This window comes from Scyliorhinus canicula, chromosome 12, assembly GCF_902713615.1.
Source record: "Scyliorhinus canicula chromosome 12, sScyCan1.1, whole genome shotgun sequence".
NCBI classification, from domain to species: Eukaryota; Metazoa; Chordata; class Chondrichthyes; order Carcharhiniformes; family Scyliorhinidae; genus Scyliorhinus; species Scyliorhinus canicula.
Genome location: NC_052157.1, coordinates 123194340 through 123213713, shown reverse-complemented (window position 1 = coordinate 123213713; position 19374 = coordinate 123194340). Strand labels below are relative to the sequence as shown.

The following is a 19374-nucleotide window of genomic DNA, read 5'->3' as shown; positions in this document are numbered from 1 at the left end:
TTAGAATGTTGTGAATGAATTTATTTTCAACACTAGTGTCATATATTAACAATTAAAGTTGGCAACAGAAATTATGGAATTCCCCCGCAGCTGAGGCAGATATTTATTTTTCGCTGTCAACTTGTCAACTGGCTTTAATTAATTCAAACCACTTCATTCACATAGAATCATAGAATTGCTACAATGCGGAAGGAGGCTATTTGGCTCATTGAATCTGTATGGATCCTCTGAAAGAGCACTCTACCTAGCCCCACTTCTCCGTGTTATCCCTGCAACCCCACCTAACCTACACATCTTTGGACATTGAGGGACAATGTAGCATGGCCAATCCACCCAGCCTGTGAAAACACTGGAGCAGCTGGAGGAAATCCACGCAGACACAGGGAGAACGTGCAAACTCCATACAGTTGCCCATGGCTGGAATCAGGTCCCTGGTGCTGTGAGCCAGTTGTATTAGCCACTGTGCCACCGTGCCAACAACAGTTGGTCACGGTTCATGAAATATACATTTTCCAGCGTTCCAAAACAGCCCACTCACTGCTGCAGTTTTTCCCAAACTCACTGCCATTCTGTTTTTTTTCTGCCAGCACTCATTTGTCACTGTTCTGAGGGAAAGTCATTCTCTGCATTCTTCTTTTCAGCAGTTTCGAGCAAGTAGCTAGCTCTGTTGTGTCGATGCAGTTGCTTAGCAAGGAGTATGAAGGTGGAGGCTGGAACACATTTATCAAGCAGCTCCCTAAAGTCCATTGTACGCTTATTTTTACAGTGCAGCAGAAAGGCAAACTAATATCTCTCCATTCTGTTCTCCTTTGTGCCATTCTCTGAAACACGGCAACTTAAATTTGAACACATTTTGCGTGGCACCCAACTCTGATTTAAATCGATGCATAATTCTACAACATCAGAGAGCTGGTCAATTTGGTCATTCCTCCCACAACAAACAAAGCAGACCAGCCAACAACACGCTCATGCAGTGCTCAGGAATTCAGCAGCAGCTACCAGACAGGAATTTCAAACAGGACCACTGCTGCTAGTTTGGCCTGTGAAGTGAGAGCAGCACAATGGGAGCCACATTCTTCTCAGGAGCACATATTGCTGTTATTACACAATTAGTATTCCTGGGCTCTCTGTTATATCTTATATCTCATCGCACTTCATTCTACAGGTGCTAAGAAAAGTATTTGAGGGATTCCATATCAGCTGAGTGAAGAGACTGTATACAATCTAATAAATATAGCAAACAGGCATTTGGCACAAATTGATAGCAACACATGAGCATGGAAGCAAACTCTGTCCAGTCTGATAACTGTCACACAGGAACGGGGATGTAAATCCAATAACTGTCACACAGGAATAGGGATGTACGGTGTGAAAACTGTCACACACAAAGAAGGATGTACAGTCTGATAACTGTCACACATGAAGAGGAATGTACAGTCTGATAACTGTCACATAGGAATAGGGATGTACGGTGTGAAAACTGTCACACACAAAGAAGGATGTACATTCTGATAACTGTCACACATGAAGAGGAATGTACAGTCTGATAACTGTCACACAGGAATAGGGATGTACGGTGTGAAAACTGTCACACACGAAGAAGGTTGTACAGTCTGATAACTGTCACACAGGAATGGGTATGGACAGTCTGATAACTGACACACAGGAATGGGTATGGACAGTCTGATAACTGACACACAGGAATGGGTATGGACAGCTGATTACTGACACACAAGAATAGGGATATACAGTCTGATAACTGTCACACATGAAGAGGAATGTACAGTCTGATAACCGTCACACAGGAATAGGGATGTACGGTGTGAAAACTGTCACACAGGAATGGGTATGGACAGCTGATAACTGACACACAAGAATAGGGATATACAGTATGATAACTGTCACACATGAAGAGGAATGTACAGTCTGATAACTGCCACACAGGAATGGGTATGGACAGTCTGATAACTGACACACAGGAATAGGGATGTACGGTGTGAAAACTGTCACACAGGAATGGGTATGGACAGCTGATAACTGACACACAAGAATAGGGATATACAGTCTGATAACTGACACACAGGAACAGGTATGTACAATCTGATAACTGACACACAGGAACAGGTATGTACAATCTGATAACTGACACACAGGAACGGGGATGTACATTCTGATAACTGACACACATGAATAGGGATGAACAGTTTGATAACTGTTAACAGGAATGGGGATGTACAATCTGATAACTGACACACAGGAACGGGGATGTACAGTCTGTTAACCGACACACAGGAGTGGGGATGTACAGTTTGATAACTGACACACAAGAACAGGAATGTACAGTCTGATAACTGAAACAGGAACAGGGATGTACAGTCCATTAACTGACACACAGGAACAGGAATGTACAGTCTGATAACTGACACACAGGAACAGGAATGTACAGTCTGATAACTGAAACAGGAACAGGGATGTACAGTCCAATAAGTGACACACAGGAACAGGAATGTACAGTCTGATAACTGACACACAGGAACAGGATGTACAGTCCGATAACTGACACACAGGAATAGAGTTGTACAGTCTGATAATTGACACACAAGAACAGGGATACACAGTCTGATAACTGACACGTAGGAATAAGATTGTACAGTCTGATAACTGACACAGAACAGGAATGTACAGTCTGATAACTGACATACAGGAACAGGAATGTACAGTTCGACAACTGATGCACAGGAACAGGGATGTATAGTTTTTCAGCTGTCACATAGGAATAGGGATGTCCAGTCTGATAACGTTTTTTTTAATTTAAAAAATAAATTTAAAGTACCCAATTTATTTTTTCCAATTAAGGGGCAATTTAGCGTGGCCAATCCACCCACCCTGCACATCTTTGAGTTGTGGGGGCGAAATCCACGCAAACACGGGAGAATGTGCAAACTCCACACGGACCGTGACCCAGAGCCAGGATCGAACCTGGGACCTCAGCACTGTGAGTCAGCAATGCTAGTCACTGAGCCACCGTGCTGCCCTGTCCAGTCTGATAACTGACAGCTGCGGTACGCATTGGTTCGTCCCCTGTTCAAAAGTCAACAGTTTCCAGTGAATTACAACTGGCTACAGCAAAGATGGTTGCCCAATTCTTCTGCCAACTAGATGATGATTGGGGAACCAAACTGCTTTCCTGTTGACACAGTAGTTGCCGAGGTTATTCCTATTGTATGATCGCATGTATCTATGATCAGGCAAGCTTGTAGTTTTAAGAGAGGTGATGCTATGTGGCATTGTTGTATAAAGGTGCTAGCCCTGGCCTTGAATAACAGGCATCAGCTGCCACCATGGTGTGCTCTTGTGTTATCATGTTCGCTTGTGTAATGTGAACACAAAAATGGTGTTCTTGCTGAGAATACGTAACAAAAGATTTATTCATGGAGCAACTAAATACATTACATCTCTATCGCAGACATCTATGTAACCTGGGTACTATTACTTAATAGATTAACTGACTTTCCTGATAAATTCCAAGGTACAGTGGCAGTTATTAAAGGTGAGGCTGGTACTTTAATACAAGAATATCACATGGCATTATGTGGCAATTAGCTCTCTTAAAGCTACATGCCTGCCTCATCATAGATACCTGCATTAATACAACACTTCCCAGTGTATACCAGCCAGGAACCGTTAGTTCCAGTTCAGGCCTGTTGGATCCACTTACAGCCTTCAGCTGCTTCCAACTGATTTCTTCTCCTCTTGGAGCGCCATCAATATGATTGATGTACCATCAATTACCACGAGACGAGAATGGTGAAACAAGCGAGGCTGTATTGCACAAGATGTTGTGCCTCCTGCAGCTGGAACCAGAATGGGAGTAGCGCAAGAGAGCACACACTTTTATACACCGCCTGCTGGGAGGAGCCAATAGGCAAGGATTTACCGTAGTACCTGTAATACACGGACAGTGCCGTAATACATGCAATATATCACTAGTGGTGTTTACCACAATGATAAATAATAAATAAAATAAAGAAATCAGGAGAATCTGGAATTGATATCACAAGAAGTGACTGAAGCAATTAGCATGGATAAGGTTAAGAGAATGCTAGCTAAGTACATGAGGCTGGATGAGTAGAAGAACATTTTATAGGCTGAAAGGTAATAAGGTGGGGGAGGCCTGTGTTGGAGCAGAAACACCAACAAAAATCTGTCAAGAAGAATGCCCTGTTTCTCTCTGTAAAATTCCATGTAACAAATGCACAACATCAGAAAACATTCAACAATTTCAGACTGTGAATCCTCTCCTCCACCTCCATCCCATTTTTATTTCCATCAATTTATTTTCATTTCTTTCTACGATACCTTTTTCCCTCATCAATGTCTCCCCCCCCTCACCCCTCCCCACTAGGGCCACCTGTTCCCTGTTCCAAGTTGTTCTTTGACATACTGCTTACCTCTGCCATTCTGATCTCTTAGTGTGCCAGTATCAGCACACTTCCTCGTCATGCTCACCCCCATTAACAGTCCTTTTGCCTGTTTCTCCATTACATTTTTGATTTGATTTATTATTGCCACATGTATTAGTATACAGTGAAAAATATTGTTTCTTGCATGCTGTACAAACAATGTATACCGTGCATAGGGAAGGAAGGAGAGACTGCAGAATATAATGTTACAGTTATAGCAAGGTGTAGAGAAAAGATCAACTTAATACGAGGTAGGTGCATTCAAAAGTCTGATGGCAGTAGCGAAGAAGCTGTTCTTCCCTACTGCCTTTGTCTTTGACATCATCGTCACACTCCACCTATCAAGGGCCCTCTATCCAGTCCCACTGCTCCGCGCCCACCCCTCTCCCCTACCCCACCACAGTATAAATCTCATCCTATTTCCAGTTCTCTGAGTCTATAGCTTTGACAAAGAGTCTTCCAGACTGGAAATATTAGCTCCCTTCTCACTCCACAGATGCTGTCAGACCTGCTGAGATTGTCCAGTATTTTCTGTTTTTGTTTCAGATTTCAATATCTGCAGTAATTTGTTTATGCCAGAAAACATCTGCTGCTCAAGTAAAGAACGAGCCAGTGGATATCAAAATTGATCTATCAGCGTATCGAGCGATGGAGCATGCAGTTTCTGTGAGAAATGGAGGCAACGTCCAGAACCAGTCAACATCATCTTGATTTAAGCCAACAACCTGTCCAGAGAAGCATACGCCAAACAGTTTAGCGACTCAGAAAGAAAGGAGTTGTTCATCACAGAAAGAGTAGAAAGGTCAGCCCTAGCGAAGAGAGGCATTCATTGCTCGTGTTTCGAATCTTATCGAACCCTCTGTGAACTGGACAGTGTATTCCAAATATGTTCTTGCCCCCTTATGAAGTGCAATGCAAACAGTTGGTACACTATTGTTTCAACACTGCGCGAGTTCTCTGCTTGGCAAACTGCCACCAAATAGCATGTTACATCAGGATTGATTGCAGGTGAGACCTCAGGCATGGATTGAGCACTGTTCTTTTTTCTAATGCTCAGCCTGAAATACCTGATTTATGGGTACTTGTTTTGCAACTTGCCAAGTGGTAATTTGAACTCATAATCACTCAGCTGCTCACACAGCACCGTAATCATTCAGATACAATACCTGGTAATATACTCTTTCATTAAGTGCGGTATCCTATCCAGTTCATGGTGCTGAATTTAATGGAACTTGCAGCACCAGTTGTCTGGGTCCTTTAACACTGAGCCAGACTGACTGATGTTTGGCAAGCTCGCACTGTTCCATGAGCAGAACCTGTGGCCAAAATAATTGAGGGAGGATCAGTTTCATTCATTGCTGACAGATCTCCATGCTCTGCCAACTGCTCTTGCTGGTTTCATGCCAGCTTTGAAGAGAGCATAGAACACCAAATGTGAACGCGAAGACAAGCATTAGAAAACCTGCACAGTTTTGACTTTGTAATTGATGCTTAACGAACCCTGTAGCCAAAATAAAAGGTTAATCACATTGACGTGGGTTAAGCTGTTTGCAAATTTATGTGAAATGGCTTCATGACGTTAACTGTGAACCACTTCCATATAGGTTCACAGAGTGTATCCTCATTTGCAAAGAATCTGATTTTTTTTGGGGAAGTTCTGCTCACTTTTCCCTTTGAATTTCAGGGGCTTTTCAATTTGTATGTCCTTGCAAGCTCCTGACAATAGGATCAATTTGGTGGCTCATTAAATTGTTTCCAGTGCTTCTCTGTCTCCCCTGATGAGGGTAGGGTGTGAGGGCAGGGTGGTACATATGAGCTTACCTGATTAATAACAGAAAAATCTAAAATATGTAGTTTTCATAATTTCATAATTAGTTGCAAACTTAATTAATTTAACAATTCAAATAAATTGGATCCTACTCACCAACAACCTGCTGATTGATGCCTAAATTGTGTTCTGCCTGAACCACTTGGCTCCAGATCTCATTACAGTCTTGATCAAAACATGGACAAAAGGGTTGAAATCCAGAGCAAGGTGAGAGTGGCTGCCCTTGACATCAAAGCAGCATTTTTTTGATTGAGTGTGGCATCAAGGAGTCCAATCAAAATTGAAATCAATGCGAATCAGGGGAAAATAAATATCTACTGGTTGGAATCATAGCCAAGTGGTTTCTGTAGTGTAGTGGTTGTCACATTCTCCTCACACGCGAAAGGTCCCCGGTTCGAAACCAGGTAGAAACATCAAACATTTATCATTTCGTGTGAGGAAAGTTTGCACAAAATACTTTGTGGGGAGGCGGTGGCATAGTGGTATTGTCGCTAGACTAGTAATCCAGAGACCCAGGGTAATGCTTTGGGGATCAGGGTTCAAATCCCACCATGGCAGATGGTGAAACTTGAATTCAATAAAAAAAATCTGGAATCATAGCCAGCACAAAGGAAGAAGGTTGTGGGTATTGAAGGCAAATCATCTCAGTTCCAACACATTACAGGAGTAAGTTGTCAGTTGCTTCAACAATGACCATTCCACCATCAAAAGAGTGGGAACATCTGCTAAATATTGCAGTGTTCAGCGCCATTTCCAACTCCATCATGGAAAGAAGCAGCCAATCCCTACATACAGCAAGACTGGGACAACATTCAGGCTTGGGATGCTGTGCATAAGTAACATTCTTGCTTCACAAGTGCCAGGCATTGACCATCTCCAATAAAAGAAAGTCCAGAAACGTCCTTTTGAAATTCAACTGCTATAGCACCACTGAATAGCCAACAGCCTGGGGGACCAGAAACTTAACTTTGCCAGCCACATGAATACTGTGGTTTCATGAGCAGCTCAGTGGTTGGGAATTCTGTGGCTTTTCCAAGTCAGGCATGTGATGGAATGTACCATCTCCAAGATGTACTGCAGCAACTTGCCAAAGCTGATCCAACAGCACCTTCCAAAGAGGTGTGATCTCTATTACTGAGATGAACAAAGGCAGTAGGCACATGGGGAACACCACCACCTGCAATTCCCCATTAAATTACACACCATCCTGACTTGGAACTACTGCCCCTTCATTATTGTTGGGTCAAAGTCCTGGGACTCTCGTCTAAACAGCACTGTGGGTGTACCCACCCCACATGGACCATGGGGACGGCAGCAGTTCAACAAGTCAGCTTACTCCCACCTTCTCAAGGGCAATTAGGAATGAATAAATTCTGCAACCTAATGAGCTTTGTCAAGGTCGCATAAATTAGTAAAATAATTAAATAAAGCAAACAAGAAGAAGGACCATGAACTCTGATTATATGTCACAAGTCTACCATTAACTTTGCAACTCCTCTTTGCAAAACCCCAATGAATATTTAGAGGTGCATTGCTTTGTAGTGGAACTCAATATTTCTGGAAGTCTATTGTGATTTAAGGCATGGGGCTGGATTCTCCGTTTCTGTAGCTAAGTGCCGACGCCGGCGTGGGAAGTGTGGCATTTTACAATGCCAAAATTGGGACCGAACGCTCACCGATTACGGGACCTGTGAGGAACTAGCAGCGGCGCCGGGTAAAAGTCCCAGCTCCTGCACCAAAAATGGCCAGAGAATGGCAGGGTCCATAGCCGTGCATGCGCACTGCAGTGACCTGCAGCGGTCATGCCGTACAACATAGCGCCGGCCGTGCGCGGACCTTACCCGCCAAATACAGCCTTACAGGACAATCCCTGGCCACCCCTTGGCAACTTCCCACCAGTTCCCCCAGTTCTCACAGAAGCCTCCCCGGCCAGCAGCATGGCGCCCGACCGACTGTGGCGGCGCTGAACACAGTTCCGACCGCTCAGACCACACGCCAACCGCGTGGTCATGCATTCGGCCCACCGAGGGCGGAGCATCGGGGGAGGGCCTTCTGATGACGCGCCAACGTTGTTCCAATGGCATCTGGCGCACGATGCAATAACGCCATTTCGGAGGGGGCGGAGACTCGAAAACCAGTGTCAAACCGGTGCCGCCCCAGTTTGGGCTTCGGAAGGGATCTCCGTCCGATCGCCGATTACGATATCGGCAACGGAGAATCCTGCCCATGATCTTTCGAAAGAAGGAGTGGTCTGATTAACAAAAAAAAAACAGAGAAGTGTTTGAGTATCCTCAATACCTTTTTAAAGAAGGGTTATCTGCAGAAGGGTCATATGGATTTGAAGCTTTAAGTCTGCTTCTCTCTCCGCAGATGTACCAGGCCTGCTGAGTTTATCCAAAATCTGTTTGTATTTCAGATTTCCAGCATCTGCAGTATTTGATTTTTATTTACCTTCTTCCGATACCACAGCCTGTTTCTCAGCAACTAAAAGTGGACACAGTACTTGAGGTGCCATCAGATGCAGCATGGTAGAGTTTGACCAGAATGTCCTTTGACAAAATAGTAGGTGACAAAGTAATTTGAAATTCAAATTGAAATTATTCTTTCAGCATGACAGCTGATTAAAGTCAAACCCATTGTCGACTGTGACAGGGTATGTAGTTTGCCATTCTTTATTGATTGCTGCTCTGTATTTGTTGTAATGTTGAATATTGAATCTACTAAAACTCCAAGGTCTCTTTCAACTTCATTATTAGTTATTGTAACAACATTCATGGAGTAAATATGTTGCCCACTTTTACTTCCAATACACAAAATGTTATATTCAATTGTAGATCCATTGCATATGTGTGGTAGGGTGAGGCCTTTAAGTAGCCGAGCTCCACTGATACATGACGAACAGTATATCGACTCAGTTTCTTCTTTACCACGAATGAGATCACAGGCGAGTACAAGCAGATGGTGAAACTTCTGACAATATGCAGGCCCCAGACCTATTGGGTAAAGAACATTACAACCCAAAGCCATAGATTATCCTCCAATGTTACAAGTTTAATTCTACAGTGAGGGTCTATGAAAAGTCTGTCTCAGCTTTCATAGCCAGGTTCCACCAGCTTGCTGAGCACCGTGAGTTTGGGTCCGTGCTCAGCGACATATTGCATGACCGCTGGTTTGTGAGGCCGATAACCTTAATGTGTATGAGACATACACCAGAAGAAGCTTCTGACGGAGACCACAATTAAGTTGGCTCAGGACCAATCATGTGGGAGCGCGTGAACCCTGGCCAACGAGGAGTTTGCGCGGGGTCCTGGGAGCAGGACCCCGGGCAGTGTGGATCAGGTAGCTGGAGAATAAAGACCTCGGGCTGCATTCTCCAAAAATGGGGCTATGTCCCCAAGCCAGCATCAAAACGCTGGTGTTTCACTTGGACTTTCCTTAAGAAAGTCCTGAGCGATTCTCCTACCTGCAGTGGGCAAGCAGGACCCCGGAGTGCTTCTCGCAGCTCTGGCTGCGGATACAGGGCCCCGAACTTCCGGTCGGAGTCTGAGCTTGCGCACGGTGGCGGCTTGCGGTGGCCGTCCGTGCGACATGGTGGAGTCGCACAGCGGACCATCATGGAAAATGTAGGTCCCCATGAGATGGCACGCGCCTCTGGATCAGTGCCGCCTGATCGCTCCCCTGGGCATCCATGAGGCCCCCCCTACCCGGTGAACGATCCCCCTGCCCCCCACCTGGTTGTAATGCTCTGTGCCTGTTTTCTAACTGCCTTTGCCTTTCATCAATAAACCACTTTGTTTAATACGGGAAGCTACAGTGTATGTCTCAAGCCACCACAATAAGATTATATTATATACACATTATAATACTTTTGCATCAAGCATCACCAATCATTCTTATCTGTACCCATATAATTTAACTTATTGTAATTTTTCGAGTAGGTACCTTCAATGCCACCACTCCTGGTTCAAAATCATGTCCAAACCTACGAATTTGTGTTGGTTTCTGAATTCAAGCCATTGATTTAAATTTGAAACAGTAATGATCCCAAAACAAGAGGCCTGGTGAATTCCCATCCTCAAATCAACCTAATTCCTCTAATTATTTTCATTGTATTCATTTCCTCAAATATATCGGAAAATTGATCAGGTTGCAAGCACCTTTACCTGTGGGAGTCACATGAGCTGCTGTTTATGGGGCTATCGTTGTTAAATGAATCCTCACATTTCCCTCTGATAATCAACTGCATTATTTTACAAGGAAATGAAGTAAGCATTGTCCCTCAGGTCTTCCATTAAACTTTGGTTCATGAAGCAACCAGCAGCAACAAGTTGCATTGACATAGCATCATTCCTGTAGAAAACTGTCCCAAGATTTGTTACAGAAGCCCAATTGGAAAAAAACTGGCACTGAGCCTAAGAAGGAGAAATTAGGATGGTGATTAAAGTTTGGTCAAAGAGGTAGGTGTTAAGGAGGGCCTTGAAAGGAAGAGAGATAGCTGAGAGGTTTAGGGAGAAAGTTCTGATGCTTAGAGCTGAGACAGCTGAAAGAATAGCCACCGATGGTGGGGCAGATGGAGTGTGAAGAGGCTAGACTTGGATCATGTATTATATCCATCTACTCTGAATGACTTCAGTTGTTCCAATGTATCTGCAGATCCAGCTTTTGATGACCTCCTTTTCCTTCTTATGTTGACTGCCGCAGAATCCCTACAGTGCAGAAGAAGGCCACTCAGCCCATTGAGTCTGCACCGACCCTCCAAAGGAGCACCCTACCCAGGTCCACTTCCCCACACACCCCACTCTACTCCTGAAACCCGGTAACTTAATCTAGACATCTTTGGACTGTGGGAGGAAACTGGAGCAACTGGAAGAAACCCATGCAGGCACAGGGCGAAAGTGCAAACTCCACACGGACAGTCAGCCAAGGTTGGAATCGAATCCAGGTCCCTGGCATTGTGAGGCAGCAGTATTAACCTCTGTGCCACTGTGCCACCCACTTGGCCATTTGGTCATCTAAAACAGTGTTAGCTTAGATTTTTTGATATGAAGAATGTCCAAAGATGTGTAGGTTAGGTGGATTGACCATGCTAAATTGCCCCTTAGTATCCAAAGGTTAGGTGGGATTACTGGTTTATGAAGATAGGGTCGGGGCAGACTCAATGGACCAAATGGCCTCCTTCTGCACTGTAGAGATTCTAGGATTCTAATTAGGGTAGTTTATTTTGCTTCTTCCTCACCCCCTCTCGCAGATTCACCTTTATTTACCTTCTAGGCATTCACTGACATAAAAATATGTCACATCAGTTCCATTTCAGTCAAATCTCTACTTTCTGAACACCGGCCACTCCTGAATTTCCTAAATTAATTTTCTTTCAGGGGTCTAGAAGTTAACCATGATCACTTGTGACACAGTCTGCTTAGCTGAACCATTGAGGGATTTACGAAGCAGAAGGAGGTGATTCTTCCCATTGTCTACGCCATCAGCTTACTAGAACCATCCAAAATGAAATCAATTACCTTGCTCACTCACAAATGTCCTGTATTTTACACAGCTTTGAAAATGTACATTTTGTGCTTTAAAGATTAAAAGGTGTTTATCACAACCATTCCTAACATGATGCAAATATTTCGGTTTTTCAGCTCCAACCCAGCACATACCTCTGGTTTTGTGCACCTGCAACGCTCCTTCAATCTGAGTGACCCTCAAATCTGCCGTACTTCTCATCTTCCTGTTCATCAACTAACCTTCTCACATCACATTTCCTCCTTTTGCAAATCATTTTAGATCTGTGCCCTCTCGCTCTTGATGGTTTTGTGAACGGGGGCAGTTTCTCCCTGTCTGCTCCGTCCAGCCTCCTCGTGATTTTGCGTTTTTCTCAAAACACATATCGACATTGACTGCATTCTCTCTATTTGTCCAATCGGCCGTGCAATAAAAATTACATCTGTTAAAGGTAATTTACCTTTAAAAACTCAGCACCTGGTTCAGCTTCTTACCTGCTGGAGCTCCATCTATCTCAGTCCAGAGAAATCCAGCGAGGGACACACCCAGGAACCACAGGGATATCATTCTAAAAGAAAAACATTTGTTTCCATGAGCCAGCCTGACAGCTAGTAGAAGAGGCTCGGAATGAATAAATTGCTGTACCAGAGGAAATTGTTTCATTCTAACTACCCCATCAAACCATTTAATGATTTTAAGCACCTCAATTAGACCGTCACTTATGAAAATTGCTTATTGTCCCAAATAGGCTTCAAATGAAGTTACTGTGAAAAGCCCCTAGTTGCCACATTCCGGCGCCTGTCCGGGGAGGCTGGTACGGGAATCGAACCGTGCTGCTGGCCTGCTTGGTCTGCTTTAAAAGCCAGCGATTTAGCCCAGTGAGCTAAACCAGCCCATATTTGTTTTATATACTTATTTGTTTACACGCAACGGCATACATGTCTAATCTGTGCGACCTGTCCTCAAACCATAATAGTTTTCACCTTGGTAGCACTCTGGTATATTCACACTGCATTCTTTCCTGAGATGTGGCCTGGAATTCTCAGACTGTTGGGTTTCTCTTTTGCCACCCGCAGCGCACTCCCGCCACTGACAAGCGGCAGGAAGAGAGAATCCCGCCACCAGTGAATGGCACGCCACCGTGAAACACATGGCTGGAGGACAGGGAACCCAACCTGTGGTGTTAACATTTTAATATAGCCCTCCGCAATTAAACTAACCAGAGCTTTCTTGAACTGTAGCATAACTTCCACCTCTTTGTGTTCAAACCCAATTGAAATAAAGGCTAAGATTCCATTAATCTCTGAATGATTTTTTTGCCCAGTGGCTTGAAAAACATGATGGGTGGGAGTGTCCGACCCCACCCCGCGACATGATTTTCTGTGGTGAAGCCATTGTCCCATAGCGGGACCTTCCAGTCCCACAGATGACTACAGCTGGGGATCCTGCCGCAGGGAGTCAGTCGCCTTCAGTGGGACCAGAAAAGTTGGAGGGAAGCGCGGGAAAATCCCACCCGAAATGCGAAATGTTCTTTCGTTCATTTTCTTGATTCCTGCACCTGGAAACCTAAATCTCTCCCCTTTTCAGTCCCTCGCTTTTCACCAATAAGAAAATACTCAGATCGACTTCTCAGCTGCAAAGCCTTACACTCACCCACATCAAAGTCCCATCTGCCGCTGTTTTGCCTGCGCAAAGTCTCTTCGCAACTTTCCACTCCCTCCTGCACTAATTACTGTGCCACCGAATTTAGCACTGTTGTCAAAATAATCCTACATTTGAGGTTCAGAATATAAACTTTAAAACATCAGTAAGTAAACTATGTGGAAGATAAACAAGGCAGAAATGTAAAGCTGCTCCTTTTAAAAATCTGCACCGAAACGTACTGAATCTGCTGATAAAAGTGATTTGTGATAGGGAAAAATGACAGGTATGTTTCACTCACACTCGCGCAATTGCTATTACATGAGCAAATACTCTCACATTAATGTTGCATTAATGGTTAGCACAATTGCTTCACAGCTCCAGGTTCAATTCCGGCTTGGGTCACTGTGCAGAGTCTGCACATTCTCCCCGTGTCTGCGTGGGTTTCCTCCGGGTGCTCCTGTTTCCTCCCACAGTCCAAAGATGTGCAGGTTAGGTGGATTGGCCATGCTAAATTGTCCTTGGTGTCCAAAATTGCCCTTAGTGTTGGGCGGGGTTACTGGGGTTTTGGGGATATGGTGGAGGTATGGGCTTGGGCAGGGAGCCCTTTCCAAGAGCCGGTGCAGACTTAATGTGCCGAATGGCCTCCTTCTGCACTGTAAATTCTATGATAAAGATGCCTTCACTTGAATTTGTCGGACATTATTACATGACTGGAAACACAAGAGTAGAGTTAAATTTACTGACAGTGTTGCCCAGCTTTTGACACTTTCTCATTTACTGACTTGTACTTAATAATGGAGTCCTGTGGTAGCGTAACTTCCTCTGACCCAGAAGCTCTGAGTTCGAGTTTCACCCCAGGACTTGGTGGCCAAGGAAGGTGCGTTCATTTTTAAAAAATAAATTTAGTGTACCCAATTCATTTTTTCCAATTAAGGGGCAATTTAGCATGGCCAATCCACCCAGCCTGCACATCTTTGGGTTGTGGGGGCGAAACCCACACAAACACGGGAGGAAGGTGCGTTCATAACGTAGTCAAACAGCTTAAGTGCTTCAACCTGAAAATCCTTCCAACGCGCCAATGGCAAAAGAGTGGGAGATATTCCTGGTCAGCCACGCTAGATGTGGAGTGACACCCCTCAAGCTATAAGCCTCTGGCGACAGACAAGCAACCTATTCCAGTTATTACTATCTATGGAAACAGTTGAAAGTCTGCCTTAGTGCAGCCCTAGGTGTAAGAAGAGAATTGAAATGGACTAAATAATGGCTTATGTATTACTCTAGTGTGTAACGTTAGCTGAGGTATGTTTTTTTTAAATTTAGAGTACCCAATTAATTTTTTCCAATTAAGGGGAAATTTAGCGTGGCCAGTCCACCTACCCTGCACATCTTTGGGTTGTGGGGGCGAAACCCACGCAGACACGGGGAGAATGTGCACTCCACATGGATAGTGACCCAGAGCCAAGATCGAACCTGGGACCCCGGCTCCGTGAGGCAGCAGTGCTAACCACTGCGCCACCATGCTGCTCCCTTATCCGAGGTAAGTTAATGGCAGTTACCGGATTAAAAGTAGATGCCACACACATGAAACAGCGTCAGTTATCATCCTGCCCTCCACAGGATGGGGCATCAGTCGCTTCTGGCATTCTATGTGTTTCATGCAACTGGGACAATCTTTCTCATTGCCTGTTCCTCAAAGATATTCCTCAGTTCAATTCAGTTTGCAGCAGTAATAAAATACGGGTGAAATTAAACCATTCTCCCACTAGTAAAACAGTCTATTTCCTACACTCTCCTCTCTGTTCCCATCTACCTACGATTGAGCACAGTTGTAAGGGTAATTCACAGAACTAATAATCTTTACAAATGACAATTATTACAAAAAAGAAATAACTGCTACAAACCCGGCAGCACAGAACTGACTTCATTAATCAGAGAGTAGAGTGGTGCTGTCGTTGGCATAATTAACTTCCGAATTAAACTTGTTTTAAAGTAATTCATTCAAATGCATTTACCCACCTTTAAAGAGATGGCACCATCAATCTTGCCTGCCAAGCTTCTGAATCCAGGGGCTCAGACAATTGGTATTTCAGGTCTCAACTGAAATTGTATTCAGCGATCACATGAGATTTTGACCTTCTGAACCAAATTTAAATTTCAGTAAGAAAGGAGTTTCCTGTGAAGGAGGTGCAAGACATTAAGATAAGCAAAGCATTTGGATTGGTAGGGCAGCAACTTAATATTGTGTGATTGCAAAGCCGTTGCAACACAGGGGGGAATATATTTCGTGATATATTGAGAAACAACGAATTCTGTGGGGATATGTTACACCAGCAGCTCAAAAGCTGCGATGAATGGTTGAAGGACCATGATCAGCAATTCCTATCTTCTGAAATTCCCTCACAAAATCATTTTATCCTTCCTTCGTAAAGCTCCTAAAATCCTGGGCTGGATTCTCTGATTCTGAGACAAAGTGCTGACGCCAGCGTGGGAACGGTGGTGTTTTACGACCGAGAAAACAGTGCAAAATGCCCACTGATCCTCCATCTGGTGGGGGGCTAGCCGGGTCGCAGCATAGAGCACCCAGCTCTGGCTGTGGATATGGCCGGAGACTTGCCGGCTCCATGGCCGCACATGCGTACGGTGGCGGCCTGCCAAGCAGTAACCCCATTGGCTAGATTCACCACCCCCGGACCATCCCCCTCTAGTGTTCCCAGACCCCACCAAAGCCACCCCTTCCCTCGGACCGGCTCCCCCCCCCCCCCCCACCACAACCCCCCCCCCCAACTGTGGCGGCGCTGGACTTAGTCCGCAGCCGGCACACCGAGTTCCCGAAAATAAATACCATGAGTGACCGACGCCATCGGGAACTCCACCCATCGGGGGCGGAGCATCGGGGGAGGGCCTCAGGTAACATCCTGCTTGCGGCATACTCATAGATGTTGTCATTTTGGAAGGGGCGTAGCATCACAAAAGTGCCCCTCCCCACCCCGATTTTGGCGCCAACATGGATTCTCCGGCCAATCGCCGAATGCGATTTCAGCATCGGAGACGGGAGAATCCCGCCCCCTATCTCAGCCTGTGGTTCTGTCTCTCTTCCTTTATTTCCAGATTCTGGCATTCCATCCTCTCTCTGACCCAAAATGCTTGTCTATATGCAGAGTAATGTTGAGGGCTGTTCAAGTGTTCAATGATTTCCATGGTCACAGCAAATCACAATGAGGTAATGCTGTTGAGCAGCTATCTTTCCCTTAGCTAATGGCCATTTAAGTGAGACACTCAAGTCTTTAAGTACAATATTATCACACTAAGAGACAATGATTACCATAAACTGAACATCTCATTGCACAGATGGAGACGATAGATCAATCCAGAGTCACACGTTCTAGCTTAAGGGAACTTCTTAATACATGCAACTATCAAAAAAATTAATGCAAGTCGTACTGCAAACATCCCAAAAACATTTCACAGGATATGAAACCATTGCATCAAAAATCTGGTCAACATGAACTTTGAAGCCATAAGCCATGCTTCACTACTACGTCTGAGTTTATTGGGAAATAGTGCCTTGAGCATCAGAAAATGTCCCAAAGGCTCTTCACAGAACAATAAAGAAAAAAAATAACTACCACATCACATGAGGAGATATTAGGACAGATGGCCAAAAGCTTGGTCAAAGATTTAAGAAGTGCCTTCAAGGAGGGAGATAGGTAAAGAAGTTTAGGAATGGAATTACAGAGCTTAGGACCTTCTCAGCTGAAGGCATAGGCATCAATGGTGAAGTATTAAAATTGAGGATGCTGAAGAGGCGAGATTTGGAAGAGCATAGATATCTGGGAGGGGTGAAGGGCTGCAGGAGATTACAGGTAAAGGAAGGGCAGGACCATGTCGGGAGTCGAAAATGAGGATGAGAATTTTAAAATGGAGAAATTACGAACCTGGAACCAATGTAGGTTAGCGAGCACTGGAATATTGGGTCCACGGGATTTGGTGCGAGTTAAGACACAGCCAGCAGAGTTTTGGATGACCTCAAGCTATTGGAGGACAGAAGGCGAGAGGTTGGTCAAAAGTGTGTTGGAATTGTTGAAACTGGCATGGATGAGGCAATCACTGTTAGTATTCAAATGCCACTTGGGCACAAATTAGAATTTCAGCCACATTTAGTGCATTTAGTATGTATTTGCAACCCAAAAGCAATTTGGGTGGATTACTGACTATTAATGTCAAATTGAAGAGGTCCCGTAATGCAGTAGATAGTATCCCTGCCTCTAAGCCGTAAGTTCCAGGTTCAAGTTTCACTCTAGGGCTTGATAAGTTCACAACATGGCCAAACAGGTCAAGTATCAACTTGTAAATCTTTCCAACATGCGGCAATGACTGGCAGGAAGACTGGGCGAGAGTCCTAATCGGTCATATGATGGAAAAACATTAGGGCCTCTACCATCATTATATATGTCTCGAGGCTACAAGATGCATGTGAAGTATATGATAGTACAGTAACTTAGCCTTTTGGAGTTGGTTGGCTTAGTTGGCTGGATGGCTGTTGTGGATCAAATTGGTGCCAACAGCATGGGGTTCAATCCCCATTCTGGCTGGCATGGATTCAGGACTTGCCTACCTGCTCTGCCTGTGGTGGTTATGGTGTTGTGGGTCGGACTTGCCCTTGGACAGGGAACTGAAGAAGAAGAAATGTGCATGGCTGTAACTGAGATGTTTACACTCTAAACTGAAGGAAGGTTTTCTGATCTTTAACTAGAGATAATGAAGGTGGAAATTTGAATTAATTTGGGAACTGAAGCGCTGGTTGAAATCCCTGAATCAGAATTCTGATGGAATTGTGGCAGGTTTTGCAGTTTCCCACATAACTGGTGCAGCACACTGGCACCTTATTGGGGTGCGACTGATTACAAATGTAACTGAGTGGTGAAAACTGAGCTTGAGCTGGATCGGGGTAAACAGAGGACAGGCAAATGATACTCGGAGCGGCGAAGTAACTTACCCAGCATGGTACACCAATGGGCCAAGAACACATCCAGATAAGGGAAGATTCACAATATAGATAGTTATCCATGTATTTAAACACATCCAAAGCAAGACACGTTTTATTTGCAAGAAAGATTATTGACAAGCCGCCACAAAGTTGTATTTTTCCATTGTGTTTGGAATGTGGTGCTTTTCTAATAATAATAATAATCGCTTATTGTAACAAGGGGCTGGTTTAGCACAGGGCTAAAGAGCTGGCTTTTAAAGCAGACCAAGGCAGGCCAGCAGCACGGTTCAATTCCCATTACCAACTCCCCGGGCGCCGGAATGTGGCTACTAGGGGCTTTTCACAGTGACTTCATTTGAAGCCTACTTGTGACAATAAGCAATTTTCATTTTAATTTCATTTTTCATTTCATTCAAGTAGGCGTTAATGAAGTTACTGTGAAAAGCCCCTAGTTGCCACATTCCGGCACCTGTTTGGGGAGGTCGGTACAGGAATTGAACCAGCGCTGCTGGCATTGTTCTGATTAATTACAAGCCAGCTGTTTAGCTCACTGTGCTAAACCAGCCCCGTCGCTGTGCTAAACCAGGTCCTAGATTTCTAAACCAGGCTAAACCAATCTCTAGATTCACCAGAGGGCAGTTCTGAAAATCATTCTGGTAGAAATCAGTGGAGCTACCACAACTTGGAAGGGGATTAAGGAGAAGGACCCTTGCACTCAAAAGGAGGAACAACATTCATCAGAAGGGAAAAGCATTCTTTTATTTAAATATAAATTTAGAGTACCCAATTATTTTTTTTCCAATTAAGGGACAATTTAGTGTGGCCATGTCACTTACCTTGCACATCTTTTTGGGCTGTGGGGGTGAGATCCACGCAGCACAGGGAGAATGTGCGAACTCCACATGGACAGTAACCCGGGCTGGGATCGAACCCGGGTCCTAGGTGCTGTG

At 44.5% G+C, this 19374-nt stretch overlaps 1 protein-coding gene across 4 annotated transcripts in view; it reads right to left on the bottom strand.

The window, feature by feature from the left end:
* LOC119974772 (myeloperoxidase-like) overlaps positions 1-15540 on the bottom strand; it is a 52867-nt gene extending 37327 nt beyond the window's left edge. The window contains exons 1-2 of one of the 4 annotated variants that reach the window (XM_038813988.1): positions 15454-15540; positions 12288-12361 (exon numbers count right to left, since the gene is read on the bottom strand). In XM_038813988.1, coding sequence (XP_038669916.1) covers positions 12288-12360 — 73 coding nt within the window. In that variant the 5' untranslated portion in view covers position 12361; positions 15454-15540. Of the gene's footprint in view, positions 1-562; positions 645-5629; positions 5707-12287; positions 12362-15338; positions 15376-15453 lie in introns of those variants that run through there. The other 3 variants (XM_038813989.1, XM_038813991.1, XM_038813990.1) reach the window with 3 other exon arrangements.
* Positions 15541-19374: the final 3834 nt, after the last annotated feature.